We start from the raw sequence: 24,802 nt of genomic DNA, 5'->3' as shown, positions 1-24,802 counted from the left end.
TCCTCTGCACACTTGGAGAGCATAAGAATGAGGAGATTGACTTTGTTGTATTAGCAAAAGTGAGATCCCACAGGTTAGTTAAAGAGGCAACTACAGGTATAAAGCATCCTTATATTCACAATATCATCGACTTTTATTTTTTTCTGATCGTATGACCATGTGTGATGCAAACAAACGGGTTCATAGAAAATACAACCTACTAGAAACTCCCTCGTCCTGGTGTGACTTATTGCTGTTCAGGGGCAAGAGTGTTATCACTAAAGAATAGCCCTGTCACAATTATTACGTAATTACCTGATCGCGATTATATGAGATTGTAATGAGACAGAATCAGTCAGACACTCGCGGATAAAAAGAGTAAAAGAAGCTTTACTGGTTATTATGTTATCCAGAGTCATCGTCAGAAAACAGGCAATGGTCAAATCGAATAAAGACAAAATACAAACATAGATAAACATAACAAACAAGATCAGGCAAACAAATAAATCCAGTAGGGTTGAGGCAAAAAGGCAAAGTCCAAAACAGAGTAGCAAAGTCAGAACCGGAATGGAATACAAACACTAGTAAAGGACCGCTCAGTAGCTCTAAACAGAAGCAATACCTCGCAAAGTCTAAAGCTCAAAGCCCGGGCTTATAAACTGTCCTGACTAGGTCACATGCTACATAGAGCAGGTGAACAGAATCCAGTGAGGCAGATTTCTGTTAGGTAGTGTGGTATGACGTCATGGTCATGTGCTCATTCAGAGGATTCTATTTTCCAGAGTGTCAGAGCCAAAGGGGTGTGCAACAGAGGTGACTGCATTTGTATATCATTGTTGTCAGAAGAAAACCTCAAATCTCCAAAATGGTAATTTTACAGGAAAAGAAAAGAACCAGACATTTTGTCTGGGAATTTTTTTTTGGGTTCATTCTTCATGAAATTTACACACAATGTAAAGGCCAACAGGCATTTTCAAAAATATGTCAAAACCTGAAAAACGACAAAAATGGAGATACGAGGTTTTCTTACAACAAACAGAATATCAGTTGGGTGCATTTTCATAGACACATTAATTGATATCATTTAAGTGCTGCCACACTTTTGTTAGCTATTAGGTATATCTTATTTTCACACTTAAGAGAAATAAAAGTTGTTTGACACATGATTCTGTGTAACGGTTGGCAAATGTGTAGTTCATAATTATTTGTAATAACAGCAACATAATAATAATAATAATAATAATAATAATATGAAGTTTCATTTATATAGCACATTTCTCAAGCCCAGTGGCACTTTACAAAAGTAACAAAATACACAATCAGCATTAAATAAAACAAACACTCCAACCTCCCCACCCCCACCCCCCTACACACACATGCACACACACACAAACACTTATACACACACATGGCCCAGCTGGCAGGGTGAAAACTCCCCAGATCTCCCCTATAATCACTTAGCCAGCCTGGAAAAAGTCCTTGGCTGTGGAGGGAAGGCCCCACAACTACAGTGTAGTGTCACACGGGCAGCTGTCCTGGGAAGCCTGTTGCCCAGAAAAGGTCCTTAGCGTTGGCTAGCATTGGTTGAATTGCTTAAGCAGCTTCGAAGCTGCAGTGTAGCGTCACTCAAGCAGACGAACACCACTAGGCCAGGCTGCCTCATACTGCATTGCAGTGTCACTCAAGTGGCAGAGAAGCCTCTAAACCATGGGTGAAAGCTACTCTTGGCCACTATCTTAGTGCGATGGCAAACTGCTCAGCCAGCGGGAAACATCAAAACATACTCACAAACAATAAAAATTAATAAAACTGATGTAAAGCAGTAGCTATATTGTGCCAGCATACTTACACTACAACCCAACCACACACACACACACAAACACACATACACACATAACAGCAATTAATTAAGTATTAAGTATTGCAGCTGATCATCAGCGAAAAATTTCCCAATTGTGACAGGCCTACTAAAGAGACGTATAAAAATTGCATTAGAGGTCCCCCCAATAACCTAATCCAATCCAAACAGGGCTTTGGACTGAAAAAGCTCTACATATATAGACACTGTCATGCGTTTCTGCTTGCAATGTAGTGCCACCAAGGATCCAGCATATGTTCTTCTATAATATAGCGCTGCCAAAGCGGCTGATTCCTGAAATGCACAGCACCACCTCTGTTGTCTTTGTTTCATGATGTGGAAAATGTAAGTTTGTAGGAAAGGAAAAAAAAGACTGCAGAAACATGATTATCACCTCGTCTTCAGTGACCCAGAAAATATGAAAAGGTTGTGGTAAGATGCGCCTGAAGTAACAGTTGAGGGGGAAAAACAACTACTCAAACACAGTGGTTTGAAAATAGATCATCCTCGCCCCCTGCACTGGAACACTTCCAGCAATTGTGCTGTGGAGATTTCCATACACCTCTGAATTATTTAACAGTAGCCACAGTTAAAGGAGTAATCTACTGGAACATGTGCCTTGAGAGGCATATATCATCCACCACATTAATAAGGCTAATAAACATGTGCACATTAGGTTCACTGCTGTATTTACACTGCTAGATTGATTTCAGGGGCCAATGTGTGAATCCCGTAGCTACAGCAAAATGGTTCTACATTAATATAAAGATTTAGAGGCACCTTAGAAGGTCTGGGCCATGTCACTTCATGTACACATTAAAATGACTAGTGTGTTGGAGTGCGTGGAGGACGTGCAAGTGGGCCAGAAAAAATACGCTAATCCACTTTAAGAAAGTAAGCCTTTCTTAAGCCTAGCAACATGCATTAAAGTGTGTGTGGTTTTACTGTGAGTTTGAAATGTAAAGTTCAACAAAAAAGCACAGAATTTGGACTGTAAGAAAGTGGTGACCCTGATTATTGATTAAACCCATGTTTCTCATGGTTTATACACCTTAAAAATACCTCTTCTTTTTATGATTTCTCACTCAAAGCTCAAGCATAGTGCAGACTAAACATTTAATCGATATCACATTTGTGCTTGTAAGTGGTAGAGAGATATTTTATTATTTGAATTTGACAAAAAGCTGTTGTTTGCTCAGCCTTGTTTTCCAGAAAGAAAAACAAGACTGTACCATAATTATTTTTTTTTAACAGAGAGAAAAAGTCAAAAGTGCTGACTTGAAGCTGTTGATGCAGAATATAAATCAAATGTAAATGTAGTTCTGTATGTAACTAACTATAATTAGGACTTTGACCACTTATAACTTTATCAATATGTATTGATAACAGCCATAAAATTGATGTGTAATTTATTATTTTTTTTTCCTATTCATTTTGTATGCATGAGCATTCTGTATACCAATCTATTATACGAAACTCCAGTTCTGGTTTCACTTTATTTACACATGCAGCAGTGAGAGGCCCTGTGAGTGAAAACCAGATGACTGCTGTCAGAATAAGAAGCTGTGTTTTTGTTCTTAGTTATAGTTTAATGTTTAATCATTTTGAGTTCTGTTTACACGGAGTCTATTTTTACCTATTCAACGCACTGAAACCTTCACATCAAGCCCAATGCATTTTATTTAACATTGGCTATGTATACATGCAAAGATTTTTGCCAATCTGATTGAATACATTCCGATTACAGATTTAGACTGAGGTGTTTATGTGCTCACTCTGCTCGACAATCACTTTCTGCTTCTGCCATGTTGAACGTTCTAAACTTTTGCTATGACTTGAACGCTCATGTGCAGAACGTACTTACACTTTCCGATTGGGAATGTAATCGGATACAAGCTTTTACATGACTATTATTCTTCTATTTAACGGATTATTTACAGGATTACCCACCTCGTTCAGTCAGATAGAAATTTAATTCCGAATGGCCTCAGTCAGACTGTTATCTATTATCTATACTATCTATTCCAATTGGAGTGTATACATGGACGTATTCTATTCCGATTGAGCTATCAGTCGGATTATTAATGGATTATTAGGCTGCATGTAAATGTGGCTACTGAGAGCTAGGGATGTGCATGTACTCAAGTACTCGGTTAACCGTTCAAGGTGCCAGTATTCACATACTGAAATCTCTATCTGGATATCCATCCCATTTCATCACAGTAAGACAGAGAAAGTATACAGATCAAAAGTTTAATGAAACACCACTTTTTAACAGGACTGTAAAATTTTATGGTTTTGCTCACTTGTGAGTGAGCGACATTCCGACACACGAGACAGTACAAGTACGAGACAGTACAAGTTCTTAAAAATGTGACTGAGAAGGCAGATGTAGACAGTGATTAACAGCCCATTCTGCTAACAAACATGACAGAATTTTCCACTGAAGTTTGAAGGACTGCCACAGCGTACAGGACCAGCCATTTAAATGATGAAAAACATCTGTTTTTATTAATAATTAATCATTTTATCCCAATTTGTCACTGTTTTAAACTGTTCATCCCAGTCCTGAAATGAATTATGTAATATATAGTTACATATAAATATTTACATTAGTAATAATCTGTATATCTGTATATAGCATAATTGCAGTAATACAGACAAAGGTTGACATAATGCTAAAAAAGTGGTTAGAGGTATATCACTCTTTTAAATTAATAGAAAATAACATAACTTTAGTAAGTTAGTAAGCTAATAATGTAATTTGCTGGAGCCAGAGGTGGATATGGTGCTAGTGCTTGTAGGCTTTATTAGGACCTTTTGAATCATTGTCAAAATGGGCAGAATAGTACAGGGACAGCAATCTAAGGAAACAACTGGAGAACAGTGTGAGTAGAAACACAGAGGAAATCTGGAACTGCTTCCTCAACCTTCATCCGAGTTCCTCTGCTTGCTCTCTCCAGTGAATACTCCTGGTCTCTCTCTGAACGCAGGAGCTTTCTTCTTCACTGCTTCCTCTATTTTGCTCATTGGATAGGAACCCCTTCTCCTGAGGCAGTTAAAGTAAGCTTGTGAATGGGCTTGTGCTATAGCTCAGATGCAGAGTAATCATACCAGCATTATACAGGGCTTCACAGCCTTTTTCCACATCTTTGACAAGTTAAAAAAAAAGGCTACTGCACTCCGGATACATTAGGCGAATGACAAGCAGCATTAAAAGAAAAAGAAAAAGAAAAAGCACTACTCAGCGTCTTACTATTACTGTACTTTATTAAACCCAGGCCCAGAGCACAAATCCATAGTAGGTGACATGACTTTAAATTTACTTTAAGATAAACAAGCACTGATGTTGGATCAAGGCCTGGTTTACAGTTGATGTTCCAATTTATCCCAAAGGTGTTCAGTGGGGTTGAGGTCAGGGCTCTGGGCAGGCCACTGGATTTCCTCCCCACCAAACTCATCAAACCATGTCTTGATGGACCTCGGTTTGTGCACTAGCCACAGTCATGCTGTAACAGGAAAGAGCCTTCCCCAGATTGTACCACAAAGACAGCCCCAGATCATTATCCCTCCTTTATCAAACTGTTGGCACTATGCGTTTCAGTAGATAGCGTTCTCTTGGCAGGTGCCAAAGCCAGATGTATGATTCATCATTCCAGAGAGCATGTGTCCACTGCTCCAGAGTCTGGTGCCAGGGTGCTGTACCCAACTCCAGCCTTTACTTGGCATTGCACATAGTGAACTTAGGCTTGTTTGCAGCTGCTCGGCCATGGAAACCCATTTTATAAAGCATCTAGATGCAATTTGGAACTGTGTAGTGAATGTTGCAACAGAGCATAGGCACTTTTTTTTGTCTTGCATGCTTCAACACTCAGCAGCCCCACTCTGTGAGCTGTTGCTCCTAGATGCTTCCATTTCACATTAGTAGTGCTTACAGTTGACTGGGACAGATCTAGAAGGCCACAAATTGGCAAAGGTTACATCCTGTGACAGCTCCACTTTTAAAGTCACTGAACTCTTCAGTATAAGTCGTTCTATGGCTATGTGCTTGCTTTAACACCCCTGTTAGCAATGGGCATGGCTGAAACACCCAAATTAGAAAGGCTGTCCACATTCTTAAATATCTCACACAGAGGGTTTACCGTGAGATCTTTACAGCAAAGCCTTTGATGATTCTTGGGTCATAAACCTGGGTCTCTCGTCATTAGCTTATTTTCACCCATAAGCTTTTCTTTTCTATTTGATTGCTTTTTAAATACATGCAGTCTGCAAAATTGGCCTTATCTTTGTGTCCACAGAGAAATTTGCCATCAAACAAATGGGATCAAGTGCATTTGTTGCAGATCTGGACCCCAATCTCAGTAGAGGTAGCTCTTTTGTGCCCGTTTAATTATTATAAGGGAAAGTGTAAAGTGGAGGTCATTGTTAAAAGAGAAATGTCACCTCAATTCTTAGGTCCACTGACACAAAATTGTACACAGAACTGATTAAAGTGGACTCCTCCATAGTTTATCCCCTGCCCCAGCAAAGGACAAGACAGGACAGCCGCCTGGTCAGACCGCGCCCATCTCTTTGTGCTTTGACACATAACTCAATTTATTTATGTCTTCACTGTCATGGTGTCCTGTTGCCCAGTCAGTTTACCCTCTGCCCGTGTGCCAAGAATGCAAAACAATTTTTCCTGCCCTTTTCAGAGACATTTTAATCTTGGCTCGGAGCCAGAATGAAATTGCGTTCCCGTTTGCGGAAGAGCCTCGACTGGACGTTGAAATAATATCGAAATAACAGTGAGGTAATGCCATGCCAAGGTCATGGCTCTTTCCCTCCTGTCCTTCAGTCATCACACTGGATAAATGCGTTAGAATGCAAATCGCCACTTATGGAATGGACCTGGAATGCACGGTGCTGCCCTGTGTGACTGCAACGGAATTTGCCATAGAATAAACATCTTAAAATGCATTTATTCCAGATCGGAGGTCTTCGCAAATGATTTGTGTGGCCATTGACAGATTATGAAGAGCCTTATGTGGTTCGCATTAATGTAGTTTGGAAGTGTGCTGCTATGTATGTATGTAATCAACAATGACTCAGAAGAGACATAAGCCTCACTTTTCCCACCTGGATAATCCCCACCGTCCACTATAAGTAATGCGAGTGTTGTTGAGGGATTAATCATGGCTGCTGTGTATTGAAAGCCAATCACCAGGCTCAGTGTGGACGTGTGAGGTGGGACAGCTTGTGAGATTCTCACAATTCCAGGTGACAGTATCAGTTTTAACTCTAGGCCCTACGAGCATTTGTGTTTATTTCTAGAAATAAACAAAAAACATGCAGTCCAGCTAGCTGTCCAGAGCTAAAGAAAATTTATTATGACCACACGGGCTGTTAAACCTGATGTGGCTGAGTTTAGCGTGTGCTATAAAGCAGTTCTGAGCAGCTTAAAAGCCTTCATCACTCCCCATGTTTAGCGACAAGAGTTCACCAATAAGATGTTTTCATTTTTTTAAGATGATGGTTAAAACAACGCTGTCCTGCGCTGCTCACTGCTGTACAGAGCCAGTTCAGGGTTGCCAGACTGAGTAGAATCAAGATTTAATGCAACTTGCTAGAAAATAATAATTTAACAGAGGTTTTTTTTTTTCATTACTTTGTAATATTTCAGTTAAGATGTAAGTACAATTTACGCAAAAGTGCAAAAGTAAAATTTAAATTTATCCAACAATAAGAATTTTTTTCTGTTCAATTATTAAAATGCAGAATGTCTTTTCCTTATGTTATAGAATATGTACACATTCAAAATAATAAAGTATATTGATAGAATATTTTAAAATATTTAATAGTTTCAGCCCTATCAATCTTGTCGTGCCTCTTATCAACCTCTTTTCATGCATTTTACACTGAGCATTATTCTTTCCATTCCATAAAAAAGTGCTTCCACGTGATTTCTCTGGCATCTCTAGTCTGTCTGCTTCAGTTGGGGTGTGGAAGGTGGTACAGTTTCTTGCACTCTGAGACAAACTGATATGGATGCCTGTCATGAATTTATAATGAATTCAAACAAAATAAGCTGTAATTAATTTATTTTTTAGCATTTACCATATATAAAACAGTAACCAGTCTAAAGACAATTGTAAAAGCACAATTTTTATAGCTTAAAAGAAGACAAACCTACTGAACAATAAATAGAGGAACAGATACTAATATAACAAACAAATACCTTATAATTAATAAGGTACCAAATACCTAATATTGATTAATTGGGCCAGCCTTAGTGACACCACATAATGAAGAGGGCATGACAGGTCATGACAGATTCCCAAAGGGGTGCCATCCCCCCTCAAATCGAGCCCTGTCAATAGGGCTCTAATTGCCATCCTAACATGTCATCTTGTTGAGTTATCTATGCCAGATCAAAGTATGTTCGAGAACATACTTCTCTATGATGAGACTCGAGCTCAGCATTCGTTCCTTCATTGATTACAGCCTCTAAAAGAGACAAAGGACACAGTCGCAAGGATCATTTAGCCAGAGCGCTGTTCCAAAGCAATTTACCGCCGCCTCTACTTTCCCTCTCATCACACGACCCCAGTTAGAATCCCCCTCTCTCTCTTTGTGATGTGAAATTAATTGTGCGCATCAAAAACAAACCAACAGTAATCTGTTTTTAATTGAAAGCGGGTGTCCGAGGCCGCAGGGGCAAGAGCTGTTCTGAATGAATCGTCCACTTTGTTGACTAAAGGGATTGTGGGTATTATGGGAACTATTTTAAAACCTTAACTGCCTTGATTATGGACTCACGAAAGTGGATTGTATATCACTAAAGAACTATCAAAATTCACTCACCCAGTAAAGAGACCTCTAGTTCATGCCCCCTGCCATGCTTCATTTGATGTTGTCTCTTATTTACCCACCTTGTACCCATAACTAAAAATAAGCAATGGAAATATATTTACATCTCATTTCGAAATGTGTTTATCTGGCATATGTTTGGCATATATTTGGCATATATATGTTAGGCATGACTGATATTTATGCAATATCAGGCTATATTGATGGCTTGCTGATTTATTGGTGTCAGAGATGAAACTATAACTAAAAACTAAACCTTTTTTTAATTAATTAACTCCTACTATTTTTGGATGCTGTATTGCTGAGATTTGAAAGCACAATCTCCTTGAAATAAGGGCTAAACTGTACACAGCTATGCCTATGTGGAACCCAACAGAGTCATATGTTACATTTATTGCTAAAAGAACTAATTAAAAATGAGCAAAATAAGAGCTAATAAACAGAAACAAAACTGTAAAGATTTCTGGTCCCCAGTACTACAATATGTATATTATTTCATACTGTGAGTTTCTGTTGTTTATTTGAGCTTAAGAAGACAATTGAGAATGGTGTACTAAGGATGTGTACTTTTTTACACTCAACAAAAATCAACAAAGCATGTCATTTGACCAGGGGTGCTTAAACTTCCGCATATAACTATATATATATATATATATATATATATATATATATATATATATCTATATATATATATATATATATATATACATCATATTTCAGTCACAAAGAATCCTCTTAACTTACTCTGTGTCTGCTTACATGCAGATTCTATTAGAAGTTCCCACCAGGAAAACAACAGAAATAGAGCGTTCCTTAGGCAGCCCCCAGTTTAAAGAATGGTAGATTAGGAGTTTATTGAAAATGTCCTTAGTGTAATGAATAGCTTTAGGCCCAGTATCCATATTCTTCCTTTTTTTCTTCTTTTTCGTAGTCTTTCCTCCCTCCCTGAAGAAGCCTTCATTGGGGAGTTAGTGCAAAGATGAGTGATGATGCCATAGAGTAAAGCTATCTATCCTCTGACCATGATCAATAAGTGCAATAACTGCTCACACACCCATTTACTTTCCTGCTGTATGAATGCACTTTGTGTATGTGGTGGTGCTGGTGTGTGTGTGTGTGTGTGTGTGTGTGTGTGTGTGTGTGTGAGTGTGTGAAAGTGGAAGATGAGAACATGTGTCCTCTGGCTTTATTTGCCATTGCAGTGCAACTAAAGTTTCCAGCGCTGTAGCGGAGGGCTATCAATGTGTTCCTCATCTGATCTTTGAATAATGGTGTACACCACTGTTTAAAAGTTTAGAATCACTACTTTTAACAATATATAAACAAATTTATTTGTAGGTTCACTTACATCCTATTATATATTGTAGACACCCCTTCTAATTATTGATTTCTGCTTTCTACTTTAAGGTGTGTTTATCGCTATATACTAGAGCTGAATGACTTGGGGAAAATATCTAACTGCAATTTTTTTTCTGACCAGTATCTATGTTCTGTAAGCTGAGGTCCAGGCTTGTTCGTTATTTTGTCCAAGCAAACCAGAATGTCCTCTTGCAAGACTGCCTATTGTTTGTGCATGCGTATGTAGACAGCACATCGGTGTTTGGTTGTTTCTGATTTAACTCATCTATAGGCAGTTCACAAGCCATTTCACACAAAAAAATTGCACTCTTTCAAATTGCAATATTGATATAAAAAGATTAATCTTTGAGCCTGAGCTGATACAGGTGTTCAAATGCCTACAATAATCAAATATAATACAATATATTCTCCATAGAAAAGCATTGCTAGTACAATGGGATCTTCCAGGGCAGCTGCACATGAGCCTAAGGTCACCATGCCCAGTGCCAAGCATCAGCTGGAGGATTATAAAGTCCCCCCCCAGCGGTGGAACTGCATTCTCTGCGATGGAGCTCCATTCAATACCGCCCAATACCTGACATCGTTAATGCTCTTGTGGCTGTATGCAATAAAATCCTCACAGCAATGTTCCAACATCTACTTTAAAGCCTTTTCATGAGAGTAGAGGCAGTTACACCAGTAAAAAGGGGGGCTAACTCCTGTTAAAACCCTTGATTTGATTGGACATTTTAGTGGAAAGTGATCCTAATATGAAGCCAGTATTCTGTAGCTTAATAGGTTTCAACTAATTTCAAATTTTTAGAAATTTTAGGTATGTTGAGAATTAACAACTCTACAGATGATTCCATAAAGCTATATAACATCTGAGAATCAATTTCTAATAAAATGAATATCCAGAATGCCTCACGTTTGAAAAGTGATGAGATCTTGAGGCACATAACCTGATAAAATCCTTTCTAAAAGCTTCCTGTTCTTCTAAGTTAACTTAAAATGTTGCATAAAACATCTATAAACACCTTCTGATTTGCAATACAGTCTACACTGTATATGTTATTATTAAATAAAACAACCATGGTTAAGGTAATTCTAAACTTATCAGCTGTAGTGTATACAAACCATCAATGCTTTTTTTAATGCCTGGTTTCTCTTACCTGTGTCATCAGTGAAGCCGCTGCCTCTGTCTCCGCTGGAGCCTCAGTCCTCCACACTGGTAGGTGGAGCTGGTGAGCGGCAGGCTCTGGAGCTCCGGGTTCGAGAGGTGGAGGAAGAGAACCGTGCGCTGAGGAGAGAGCTGAGCCAGCCGCCCAGAAACCCCACCCACACCAACCACCACGGCAACGGTCGCCATGGCAACCAGTCACACGCCCCAGTTGTTCGAGAGGGGTCAAGGCATGGCGAGGCTCCAAAAGGCGCCGCCACAGGCAACAGCTCCGACTGTGTTTCTCAGCCTGTGGTGGACAAGTGTGAGGTCAGTCTCATTTAACACTTTCACAACTAAATTCCTAAAGTGCTAGTTTCTGGAAATTACAGGCTTGCACTGTTGTGCCATGCAGTAACAATGTGAATTAGAAAGCATTAGGGAAAGTGGCCCGCCTGCATCTTTACACTACTGTAGTAAGCCTTCCAGCCTTCTTATAATTTCAGACACTATATATATATATATATATATATATATATATATATATATATACACTACATAGACATATATGTATATTAGGGGTGGAAATCTCTAGGCACCTCACAATTCGATTCGATTACGATTCAGAGAGCTGCGATGTGATTATAAAACGATTATCGATGCATCTTTTTTTTCTATATAGCGTTTATATTTTCTCACTGTGTGAGCTCAAGTTTCGAGTTCAAGTTTCAAGTTTATTTGTTATTTGCACAACATGTCAGGACATTTATGCATTGAAATGCTTGTGGTCAGACTCAGCTAATCACTCTACAGAAAGTAAATAAGTAAAAATAAAAATACAAGAAAAACCAACTGAAATATATTAAATATACACAAAATATACACAGAATATAGAGACAATATACATTTTAAAGTGACTAAGTGACTCTGTGTTATTGTTATTTAAAGTGACTTGGTACTTTTAAAGCAAAGTATTTGTAATGATCCATAATGAATTTACTTCCAATATCTTTTTTAATAAATCAAATGGAAGTGATGTGGCAACTGAACTAGAAGGCTCTCATTCAGTGCTCTCGTTTGGAGCACAAGAAGCTGCTGCTACTCATCTGCAATACAATGCGCAGTTACGGTGAAATAAGATCCAGTGGTGATGGACGTCCACGCAGCACATGTTACAGCTATTCTACCCGTTTTCTTTAGTGATTTTATAACTTCGGTTTTGGTCTCGTTGTAGAGACGGGGGGATCGCTGTGTCAGTAAAGTATCTTTGAGACAGGACGTGTGCAGCATAGCGTGAAAGCCTTGTTTCGCAAAAAAAGACTGAGAACCGCCGTGCAGACTGCAGGTCACATAGCAGCGATGCGTTATTCACATATATAAGCAGCGCAGTTGGTTTCCTGGTACGTTAAATCTGCAACGAGAGACTGTCAAACACTAAAAAATGCCGAAGCTGAAGTCGCTTCTCTTTCGAATTCTCCCGTTCCACCTTAAATGGTGCCGCATTTACATTCGGCGCCTCAGTTAGAATTTAAGGTGGAACCGGTAAATTCGAACAAGAAGCTGGAGAACAAGAAGCGACTTCAGCCTCGTAAAACAATCGAACGTTGAGAGACATTTAACTGATCAACTTCTGAGGAAAAGTTTTCTGGCGTAGATGGAAGGAAAGCGGCTGAAGCTGAGCTAAAGCTTAAAGCAGAGCGAAGTAAATCTGCGTTTTCGTTTATATTGTTTAGCCTATACTAAGACATTAACACATACTGGACATTAAATGTTGCGGCTCCCAAGGTGGTTTGATTTTTGTTGAAAGGACAAAATGGCTCTTCTTATCATTTGTGTTGTGACTCCTGATCTAACCTGGCTTTAACGCAGAGGGAGCCGGTCGGATTTCTCACTCATCCAGTTGTTTTTGTTATGTGCCGCCACAGACTGTCCGGGCGCTGCACTTTCCCACTTCCAAGTTCCTCCTTTTGCGTTCCTTCAACATTACGTTATAAATGAAATATTTAGAAAATCGAATTTTGACATTTGTGAATCAATTCAGAATCGTTCACGTCCGCATCGCGATACATCTAAGAATCGATTTTTTCCCGCACCCCAATGTATGTGTATATATATATATATATATATATATATAATATAATATATAATATATATATATATATCAGTATGCAAACAGTGTGTAGTAGACTGTTTTGACACACACACACAGCCAAAGAGTTTATTTCTTAGGCAGAGCCTTATTTTAGCCACAGCCCTGGCTTCTCGGAGCAAGAAGTGAGACTGCATCCCTGTCTCTTGTGGCCACATGGTGAGCAGTTAGATCCCATTGTGTTGAAGTAAATGTGTCTCAAAGTCTGAACATCAGTGTGGAACATTAAGAATTGTCACTGTTTCTGCAGTTAAGTAATCTTTTTTGTGTTTTAAAGAAAAATATTATAATTTTATGTGTGTACAACTGTTCAAACCTGTTTTAGCTAGTCATGTACTGGCTAGCGTTTTTGAGTTGCGCTCAAAGTTAGATAAAATTGTTACTAAACATAGATATAATTTGACTCAATTTGACTCAGTTATATCTGAGTTGCCAGTTTATTAAATACTAGGGATTCATGATGATATCAAGTCGCTATCACAAGATAGTTGCTTAACATTTTGTCAACCCCCCTACTACCCCACCCATCAATGGAAAGTTTACCAAGGGGCCTATGACAAATGACCAGATATTACTTGGGTGAGGGACTGTTCTCAGTACAGCAGTGACACCAACATGGTAGTGGCATGATATTGTGTGTTGTACTAGTATGAGTGTATCAGGCACAGCTGTGTTGCTGGAGTGTACTGGCAACACAATACAAATACAGTGATGTGTGAATGGAGTATTCAAGCAGAGTTGATAGTGAAATTCAAACCCAAAATCTCATCAAGATTTAAACAGAGGCTGAGCACTGTTCCCTTTAGTAGAGCTTTGCAGACTCAAATTGGTGCTTAGTGTTCAGAGACTTGCAATAATACAGTACTGCTTAAAGGAACTCCTCTGTCTGCTTTTAGATATGCTAGTTCAACTTAACGCATGAATCTCTCTCTTTCTCTCTGTCTGTCTCTTGTTCCTACTCTTCCTCTCTCCAGACGATTCATATGGCTATAGTGTGTGCAGGGTACAATGCCAGCAGAGATGTGGTGACGCTGGTGAAATCTGTCCTGTTCCACAGGTAAGATGTTTATTCCATTGTCATTACTGTCCTAAGGCATTCTAAATGTCCAATATGTAATGATTGTTGTTTAATGTCTGTTTATTGTATAATTGAGAGTGATTAAAATTGTTGGTATGAGGTTTACTGTGACAGAGGGAGACCAAGGAGTTTCCAGCACAGTCAGACAGTAATTTAGGCTTGAGAGAATGTGCACTATACTATCAACTAATCATGGCCATTGATGACTGACTGATAATATTGATAGTATGGGAGTAGCGAGACCTGCTTTCAAAAGCAAAAAAGGACTACTTTGCCATGCCACCAGCACACCTTTGGATTTGATATCTAGACCCTATAGACCCTATAGACCCTACCATTGTACATGTTGGAGGAGAAATGGAGAGTCATCAGACAGGCAATGGTTTTCCAATGTTCAGTTGTCCAGTTTGTATGAGCATGCACACACTGTAGAGTCAGATTCTTGTTCTTGGCTGAGTGAGTGGTCTCAATGTGGTGTTTTGCTGTTGTAGCCCATCCACCTCACATGTCAACATGTTGGGCATTCAGAGATGCTTTTCTGATTGCCACTGTTGTAAAGAACTTAATTGAGTTACCAAAGCCTTCCTGTCAGCACCGTGCAAGCATGTTTTCAGAAAGAAAAAGCGGTGAATACTGACTGAGAGACTACACCTTATTTACAAACTGCAAATTCTCTTTATCAGTATCTGTGGCTGTTTTGTTCAGTAAGCTCTTTCAGCTTGTCAGGTTAGGTGGTAATAGCACAGAGAAGCTGCTTCAACCATTCTTAGAAATGTGTAAGCTACCTTTGTTCTTGCTGTGTTTTGGTAGTTCTTGGTGTTGTTTGGTAGTTTTTGCTATAAGTTTAATAGACTGTGTGTTTACAGCCTTTCTGTCGTTTCTTGTTAAACCCTTAAAATCCCAGGCTTATGACTAAGGTTTAATATTCAGTAACTACAGCGACTTAAGTGAAAGCTGTTGGAGCTATATTTAGTTTATAGAAGTGTGTAATAGAACTTTGGGCCCACCGGCGGGCCCTGACCATTTAAGGGGTTAAAATAATAAAACTAGCTAAATCTTACCATTTGAAGTTAGCCTGTCGGGTAGTGTTACTGTAACTGTTCTTTACTGTTTTATTTATGATCTGTTATTGTAGCTTATCTTTTTTTGTTCGTATTAATTGTAACGTAACCACGACACCAATAGATGAAATCTATCAGCAATCTATGATTGTCAGTCGGCTTAAGCCTACAATGGCCTGTTCTATTCTATTCTATTCTATTCTATTCTATTCTATTCTATTCTATTCACCTATAGTACACTGTATAGGGCTCTTACAGAAGTTTCTCTGTTGCCCTGTTTAGGTTGCAGTATCCTGTGGTGTATTTTTAACCTCAACTGCAGTGGCATGAAGCCAAAAACAAAACTGGTGCCATGTCATCAGCTGTAGGCAACTTTAGTGTCTCTTCATTTTCTGCAAGATCAGCAACACACATGCACACACTCTCTCTCTCTCTCTCTCTCTCTCTCTCTTCCTCTCTCTCTCTATGCTGGCCTCGCTGTTGTCCTCTCCTTACAAATCTGAATATGCTTCTCTCACGACTGCAGACTGTTGCCTGGCAACGTAACCTCCATGAACTTCAGCTCTCATCCAATTTCTCCTCCTCTTCTCCCAAACAAAGTCCCACAGTGTAGAGAGAGAGAGAAAAGGAGAAAGAGAGAGGAAGAAAGAGGAACTGAGGGAGACACAGAGAGATAGAAACTGAGGCAGAGAGAGAAGGAAAGACAGAGGAAGAGACAGATAGAGGGGAGCATGAGAGATAAAGAGAGCAAGAAAGAGAGAGGGGATGAGAAAGAATGGAGAGGGGAAAAAGGGAAAGCGAGGGAGACAGATAGAAGGAAAGAGAGAGAAGGAAAGGCAGAGAAAGGAAACTTAACGAAAGGAGAAAAAATAGAGATGTGGAGAGGAAAGAAAGAGAGAGAAGTAGGTAGAGAGGTAAAGAGAGTGGAAGGAAAGAGAAAAAAAGATAGAGAGGAAGAGAGAGAGAGTGGACAGAGAGAGTAGGAGAGAGAAAAAGATGGAGAGAGAAAGAGGTAGAGAGTGAAGGGACAAATGGAGAGAGAAGGGACAGAGAGAGAAGGAGAAAAAGGAACAGAGAGAGAAGAGAGAAGGGACAGAAAGAGAAAGGAAATGAGAGAAGGAACAGAGAGAGAGAGAAAGAGAGTGGGAGAAGGGACAGAAAGAGAAAGAGCGAAAGAGAGAATGGATGGAGAGAAGTTGAAAAGGAACAGAGAGAGAAAAGAGAAGGAAAGAGGGAAAGAGAGAATGGACAGCGAGAGAGAGAGAGAGAGAGGAGGGACAGAGAACAAAAGATGGAAAGAGAAGTAACAAATGGCGAGAAGGAACGTACATAGAGATAGAGAGAGTGGGAAGGATAGAGAGAGGTAGGGATAGAGAGAGGGAGGGATGTGCACTCGGCTTGCTGTGTGATTTAAACTGTATGAAAACTGTATGAAAAAGTTTAAGCGCCCTGTCTGTGGCTGGCCTTTGTCATGTGAAGCAGCTTCATGCATGTGTGGTAAGGTTGTGTATGTGGCAAGGATGCGTGTGTGGTAAGGTTGCGTGTGTGGTAAGGTTGTGCATGTGCTAAGGTTGCGTGTGTGGTAAGGATGTGTATGTGCTAAGGTTGCGTGCATAGTAAGGTTGCGTATGTGGTAAGGATGCATGTGTGGTAAGGTTGTGTGTGTGGTAAGGTTGTGCACTGTTGCAGATGCCAAGCTTCCTAAAGATTCGAGAGACATCTGGAGATCATGATTTGAGATAAAATATTCAGTTTGAATCTGAAACCTTTGAGGAGGTTTTAACAAAGGCCATGTAGTCTTCAGATACTTCCTACCTCTGTGTTTCTGTGCCTGGTAAAACCTTGAGCTGCTTTGGAACTCTGAATACGTTTTCATTTCTTTTCATGCAGACTTTTTTTATTTATTTCCATCTAGCAGGTATGCATTTTCTGCCCATAAAAGTGCTGCACTCTGCTGTTATTTACATCTTCTGAATTTAAATGCTATGTATTAAAGACTGGTGGAAATAGGCCTGTCTGTCTGTTTGTTGTTTATCTGTTTCTCTCTCTCTCTCTCTCTCTCGTCCTGTATGCAGCCGGCGAGCATTTCTTTTCATGCTGATTGTTCTAGCACCCTTTCACAAATGATGAACCGTCATTATCCAATCATTTTTATGCAGTCCAATGATGATATAGAGGAGAACTCTAAAAAACTGACAGTCAACCAACTCTACTCTGAATGAGCCCTGCTGGAGAATTCCTTTAATTTGGATTGAATGATTGCACATTTGCAGTTCTTCAAACATGATCCAGTTTTCTCCTCTCTTCAAAGACTGGGAAGGGCTTTGATCTTTTCATTATCTAACCCTGTTTACCCTGTCTGCGTCATCTGGACAGCTCAACCAATGCTATATATGTCTTTAATTCAAATGACATTAAAGTGATAGTTGGGCCAATACAGCTTTCCTGGTAACATTTATTTGAAGATGAGGGCTTCATAACACATGCATAAGCCTTGAAAAATGTATTTATAAAACACTATTTTTATATATATGCCTGTGATTGCAAGATGACGTAAAGTTTTATGAAGCCATTAATATTGTATTGACTTAAAGCGGCCATAAGCATTAATAGCATGTGTGTAAAGCAGTATGTCTGCATTTCTAAACAGCTTATGACAGTAATCATAAAATGACATAGAATGTTTAATGAAGTAAATGACATAATGGGCCTTAAACTAAAGTGGTCCATGATCCATTATAACACTGTTATTAAGCATCATTTCAAAATAATGGAACTTAAAAGGCAAGATATCCGTCCTATGGAAGATCTCAGTGCCTATAAACTGTGTAACATAACTTGCACAGGCCATTTTGTATGTTTTAATATGTTAATTTTAGCAAATAAACAGTAATTGTGCATAGAAATATGCAGAATTGTGTTCTCTGAACAGAATGTTTTAACATATTTTCACATGGAAAATCAAGAAAACGTCTAAGTTGACCAGGGGCGCTCAAACCTTTGCAGATGACTGCATGTGTAAAAGACAACACACCTTTTTTGACCAAGAATGCGTTTTTTATCCATGCAACGTACTTCTGCAGTCTATTTCATTTTTAGAGATACCATAATGTCATACAGCATCAGAAACGACATAAGCAAGTCTATTTGAGATTCACCTCAACACAGTTTGTGATAAGTGTGTGGTGATTTAGGCCGAGGGGATTAAACCCATAATGTAACACCATTACTTACTATTTTGTTCAAGTTTGCATGGTGCTAATTTGTGAGGTATAAGCTTTTGTTAGCGTACTTGTTAGCAACATTAGCCTCGTAGCCCCGATGCAAAACAAAAGAAGCAAACTTTGCACACCAGACTTGTCTTGGCTAACCTGCTATATTTGGGGTAACTCAACTAACCATTTAGCTGCATATTTGATAAAAGGATAATTGACACTTTGACCTCTTCACTTAATTTGCAGTCGTGTGTTCCTTGTTCAGAAATCTGTTCACTCCTTCTGCTTATGAGTGGTGTATATTATAGTCTCCTCCCCCAGCCCCCCTCCATTAGCACAGTAAGCTGCAGGTATTGAGCTATTGAGTCAAGCCCTTCCAACCAAATGGAGCGTGTAAGACGGGTATGACATGACATAAACTGAGATTAGCCTCCAGTGTATAATTCCGCATAATGGGCTTACTTTCTCTGTCTGAAAATAATGCACTCACAGCAACATTTAGGCATAACAAAGGTGTGTAAGTCTTCCCTTGCATGCACTACAGAATCTAAAAATAATTCGGCCATAATGCCGTTTTTTGCTTGCCTAAGCTTTTTTTTTACTAGAACCCAAAAAAAGTGACTACAGTTTCCCATTTGTCAAATGGTTTAATTTGCCTATATTGGTTCCCTGTGGAACTCTACACTATGGATCTGTGGGTTTTGCTTAGCTTTTGGAGCGCTGTAATAGATGTGTGGTTTCTTACCACGAGTACCTGAACTTATCCTCTGCTTTGGAGGAAGTTGTAGTTTTTGTTCAGTTTGGGCCTCGCCACACGCACACTCCAATTGGCCAATTGAGCGGCTGCTGTCGAGTCCCAGTTGAGGTGCTTTTTGTTGTTGGCTGTGTTAGCGTGATGTGCAGTGAAAGCCTCCCTCTGGCAAAGCTGATGACCTCCTCCTTCTCGCTGCAGCTCTGAGACAGCATGGGTCCTGTTCTTTAGCCTAGAGCTACAGGATAATGACAGTAGCACCATTCTGCTGCCCCAATCGCAACCTGCCAAATCAGCAGCCAGCTTTCTGTCCAGGCCTTATGCACAGTGTGTGTGCCCTCAGTCCAGAAAATGGGCCTGTTTTAACATAACCATTCTCTCCTCTGTCCATTCAGGTCACGGTCCAGCATTGTCGTTGTGCTTCTGTGTTAGAAAAGGAATATTCAAGCGTATTTCAGCCTAATCTGTATCTGCCATGTGTGTATCGTATGCATGACATAATTTCTGAGAATTAATGCTTAAAATTATATAATAAATTTAGAATTTTGCAACATCACAGGGACCATACCCGAATAGGTTGCTTGTGCTTTTTAACCCGATCTGAGTGTTCATACAGTGTTCATTCAAACATAAGCCATTCCACTTATATAATATATAATGCTTGTACCTCCACCTTTACAGTCAGTGTACATTCTGTAGCCAAATGTCTTTGGACACTCCTCTTATGTCACCATCATTCAAGTATGCTAACAACACCTTAGCAACCACCTGCAATACCATAGCAATGGCCTAGCAACACCTAAGCAACAACCAACTATGGGAAAGCATAGCAATGGCTGAGCAACATGTTAGCAACCACCTTGGCTGCCATAGCAATGGCCTTGCAACACCTTAGCAACCACCTGCAATACCTTAGCAATGGCCTGGCAACACCTAAACAACCACCTGGGATAGCATAGCAATAGTCTAGCAACACCTTAGCAACCACCTGGGACAGCGTAGCAATGGTTTAGCAACATCTTAGCAACCACGTAAGATAGCATAGCAATGGTCTAGCAACATCTTAGCAACCACCTTGGCTACCATAGCAATGGTCTTGCAACACCTAAGCAACCATCTGGGACAGCATAGCAATGGCTGAGCAACAACTTAGCAACCACCTGGGATAGCATAGCAATGGCTGAGCAACAACTTAGCAACCACCTGGGATAGCATAGCAATGGCCTTACAACACCTTAGCAACCACCTGCAATACCATGGCAATGACCTAGCATCACCTAAGTGACCACTTGGGATAATATAGCAATGGCTTAGCAACACCTAATCAACCACCTGGCATAGCATAGCAATGGTCTAGCAGCACCTTAGCAACCACCTGGGACAGCATAGCAATGGCTTAGCAACACCTTGGCAACCACCTGGGATAGCATAGCAATGGCTGAGCAACACCTTAGAAACCACTTGGGATACTATATAAACAGCCTAACAACACCTTAACAACCACTTGGGATATGATAGCAACATCTTAGCAACCACCTAACAACCTCCAAGCAACGCCCTATCAACAAGCTGAAAAACCGTAGCAACTTCATAGTAACACCATAGCAACTACCTGGAATTACTATATAAACCCAATTAAGTATCAAAAACAAGAAACCGTGTCAAAAGATTGTCTGTGATATTAAACCATATGCTGTCTATACAGTAGACAGAGATTAAGTTGAGAAACAGTGGAATATTCCATTAAGCATATGCAGTAATGTAATAATTAGTGCTTATGGTAAATATGCTTTCACTTCTGAGACAGTTGGCTGACTCATAAGCACACATGGTCCATGTGCCTCACAAGTGTGTATAATTGCAGGAAAGTCAATTAACGTATAGCTGTTGTATGAAAGAGTGTATGTTGGCAGTCAGGGTGCATTTACAGACTCAGCTTAACATGTGTGCTGAATTCTCAAGGCTTTGTGCACCCTCACAGCGCTGTGACAGTCATGGCCATCCCTTCCCCTATAGCTTTAATTCAGTCTGGCAGCTGGGGGACATGTGTGCCACTCTCTTTGTTTAACATACAGCACTAGCATATTGTAGATGACACAGATGTATATGTCGTATTTTGTGGCCTTTTCTTTTGTGTTACCAGTTCAGAAAGCCACCAGGGTTTCTCAGTCAGGGGTTTTCTTATTGAGATATTCTGTTGAGCAGAAAATCTTAGTGTCTTTAAACACTGACCTGACTTGGCCCTTTTTACAGTGTATCCAGCAGAGCTGCAAACAGACTAATATTGTCTCCACACTGGGGTGTTCTTTCATCTCCTATAAACAAGGATCATTCAGGGCAAGCCGAATGAAATTCCTCCACCACTCTCTTTATTGTTTTCGTGCACTGTTTTTGTATCTGCTGTTTAAAAATACACTACATAGCACTGGAGGGAACTTTAAGTGAGACGGATTTTTAGTTCAGTCTCACCAGTTTTAGGTGCATGTATTAAAGAAACACTAGTGAAACTGGTGAAAGTGAATTAAAATCTCACTCAATTACAGTCAATAACAAAGACAAAACACAGACAAAAAAATCTTCCTGTACTTAGGAAAGAGCTGAAAACCAACTGACTCATAATTCACTTTTAATAGAGCCAGTGGGCAGTTGCTGAATTCTGTTGATATATGTTTTAAATGTATATACTATACACAAACAACCATAATATTGAAACTTCCTAAAAGGTCCTTGTACGTACACTCATTGTCCATTTGATCTGCTTGACTTACCTTATAGATGCACTCTGTAGTCCTACAATTACAGACTGTAGTCCATTTCTCTGCCTACTCTGTTAGCCCCCTTTTACTCTGTACTTCAGTGGTCAAAACCCCTGTGAGACCACCACAGAGCAGGTATTATTTGGGTGGTGGATCATTCTCAGCAGTGCAGTTACACTGACGTGGTGGTGTTGTGTTACTGTGTGTTGCGCTGGTAAGAAAACGACAGAGTACCCCTGTATGGTAATTGGAGCTGATAAAATGGACAATGAGTGCAGTAAACAAGGAGGTGGTTTTGAGGTTATGGCTGGTTTGTGTATAGTACAAATATGAAACTATACTTTTTCACTCTGTGCAGGTCTTTGTTTGAAGGGATAAAATGTTTCCAATTTTTAAACACTGGACTAAAGGTGTAGTTCAGCAATTGCTCATTGACTTCTGTTACAAATCTGCTTTGAGCAATTGGACTTTCTGTTTTCTTGTAAGTACAGGAAAATGTGTCCAAACTGTTTGTGGCAATCAGTCATACGGTGCAGATGCGGCAGATAGAGATGCTGGAATATTACTTTAATGAGAGGAGTCATGTATGGTTACAACACATGAAAATAAATGAATAAATAAATAAGAGAAAACCCATTTTAAACTAGTAGTGTCTGAGTTAGCACACTATTAATGTGTTAAATTAACAACACTCATTTTTAATGCTCTTAGCACTGCAAAAAGTAGTTTGGTGCCAAGTGAAATGATCTTAATTCTAGTTGATCTATCTTATATTTCTATATTATTATTATTATTTCTTATATTATTTTAAAATGGTTGTGCACTTAATATAAGAGCTAGCATCTAGATTTTTTTTACCTGTTTTAAATAATTTTGTCAAGAAAAATTATCTCACTATATTGGCAGATAATACTGCTGGTTTCAAGCACATTTCTTAAAACAAGCAAAATTATCTGCCAATATAGTGAGATAAATTTAAGTAATAAAATCACTTAAAGCAAGTCAAGAATGTTTGAAAAAAAGTTCATCTTAAAATAAGCTTACAACATCTCAACAGCAGAAATATTAGATTTATGGACTAGACTTAAGATAATTTGACTTGACAAGATACCATTTTTTGCAGTGCGCACATTTTCTTATTTTGATCTTTCAAACCACTCATAATTCCAGCCTAAATGATCTGAAGCCCAGCTGCTTGCATGCTGTAACTTAATCTCGCGGCTGTAGTCCTCTCATTTACATACGGCTTTTAAAGAGGAGTTTTATTGATGGCACTCTTGATAAAACTAAAGTTATTTCCAGCTACCGTCATGGTGAATTTGTTTATCTCTTACTTACATTGAGTCGAAAGTATAATTTGCAAGTAAAACACAGCAAATTTGTAAGCTGCGTTCACCTCATATTCATGTTCAGCCTGTGTTCACATTTTCATGTTCAGGTTCATGTTAACTCACTCATTCACATGATAAAAAATAATGTTATTTTATTAATGAAAGTAATAAATACATCCTGATGAAGCCCATTTTGTCCACTCATATACAGTCATGAAAAACCAGGAACAAACTTAAATATGACATTTTTTCTGCAAATTTCATTGCTCAATTTCTATTTACTTGCTGAGTTTAACATATTGGAAAAAAACAACAGATAAAATATTTAATGTGCCACAACTTTTGCAGTAAAATTATCTTCTATATAATTCTAGTTGATCTATCTAATATTTCTTATTTTCAGATGGTTGTGCACTTATTATAAGATTATCTAGCTTATTTCTAGATTTTTTTTACTAGTAAGTACTTCAAGTACTTTTATCAAGAACTGGCAGATAATTTTGCAAGCACATTTCTTAAAACAAGCAAAATTATCTGCCAATATAGTGAGATAAATGTACGTAATAAAATCACTTAAAACAAGTCAAAAATATTAGGAAAGAAGTTAAATGATCTTAAAATAAACTTACAACATCAGTGCACAAACTTTTGCATGCAAAACTAGCTAAAACAAAATGCACTGCTTTTCAAAAAAAAAAAAAATCTTTCTTCAGGGTCAAATTTAGGCAAATCGGACACATGCAATTAATCACAATTCATCTTACAAAACGATGTGATGAATCATGATTAATTGTTTTAATCATTTGGCAGCCCCTCTTTGACAGTCTAGCATGGTCTTACTTGTGCAATAGGATCAGGTAGACAGCAAGAGGAGAATCTTATCTTCAACAGCCTGAGGGTTAAGAGCCTTATTGCTCATCACACCGAGAGAAAACAAATAGAATGTCTACTGTTTACTTTCCTCTACTTCCATTCATATTTGAACAGAATGGGGGCTCAAGAGAGCTTTGTGTTTACTTTGGTGAAGTGGTAGTACACACTTATGTTTCCTCTCAGAGCGTGATCACCTTGTGCTCTGTGTGTGTGTGTGACAGGCGAAACCCTCTCCACTTCCACTTCATCACTGACTCGATCGCCCAGCAGATCCTGGCCTCCCTGTTCCGCACCTGGATGGTGCCGGCCGTCCGGGTGGATTTCTACGATGCTGACGAACTGAAGGTCAGTCCTGCTGCTGATCCTGGATCAGATTACACTTGCTGAGTGGTGGATTAAACCTGT

The 24,802-nt window shown here is 39.2% G+C and overlaps 1 protein-coding gene across 1 annotated transcript in view; it reads left to right on the top strand.

Moving 5' to 3' along the window:
* LOC118812410 (LARGE xylosyl- and glucuronyltransferase 1-like) overlaps positions 1-24,802 on the top strand; it is a 74,461-nt gene that overhangs the window by 25,003 nt on the left and 24,656 nt on the right. Inside the window, exons 3-5 of the mRNA XM_036577416.1 lie at positions 11,209-11,513; positions 14,307-14,389; positions 24,619-24,742. Coding sequence (XP_036433309.1) covers positions 11,209-11,513; positions 14,307-14,389; positions 24,619-24,742 — 512 coding nt within the window. The remainder of the gene's footprint in view (positions 1-11,208; positions 11,514-14,306; positions 14,390-24,618; positions 24,743-24,802) is intronic.

Source organism: Colossoma macropomum, unplaced genomic scaffold (assembly GCF_904425465.1).
Source record: "Colossoma macropomum unplaced genomic scaffold, Colossoma_macropomum, whole genome shotgun sequence".
NCBI lineage: Eukaryota > Metazoa > Chordata > Actinopteri > Characiformes > Serrasalmidae > Colossoma > Colossoma macropomum.
The sequence above is the reverse complement of the archived record's forward strand: the minus strand, read 5'-3'. Positions and strand labels throughout refer to the sequence as shown.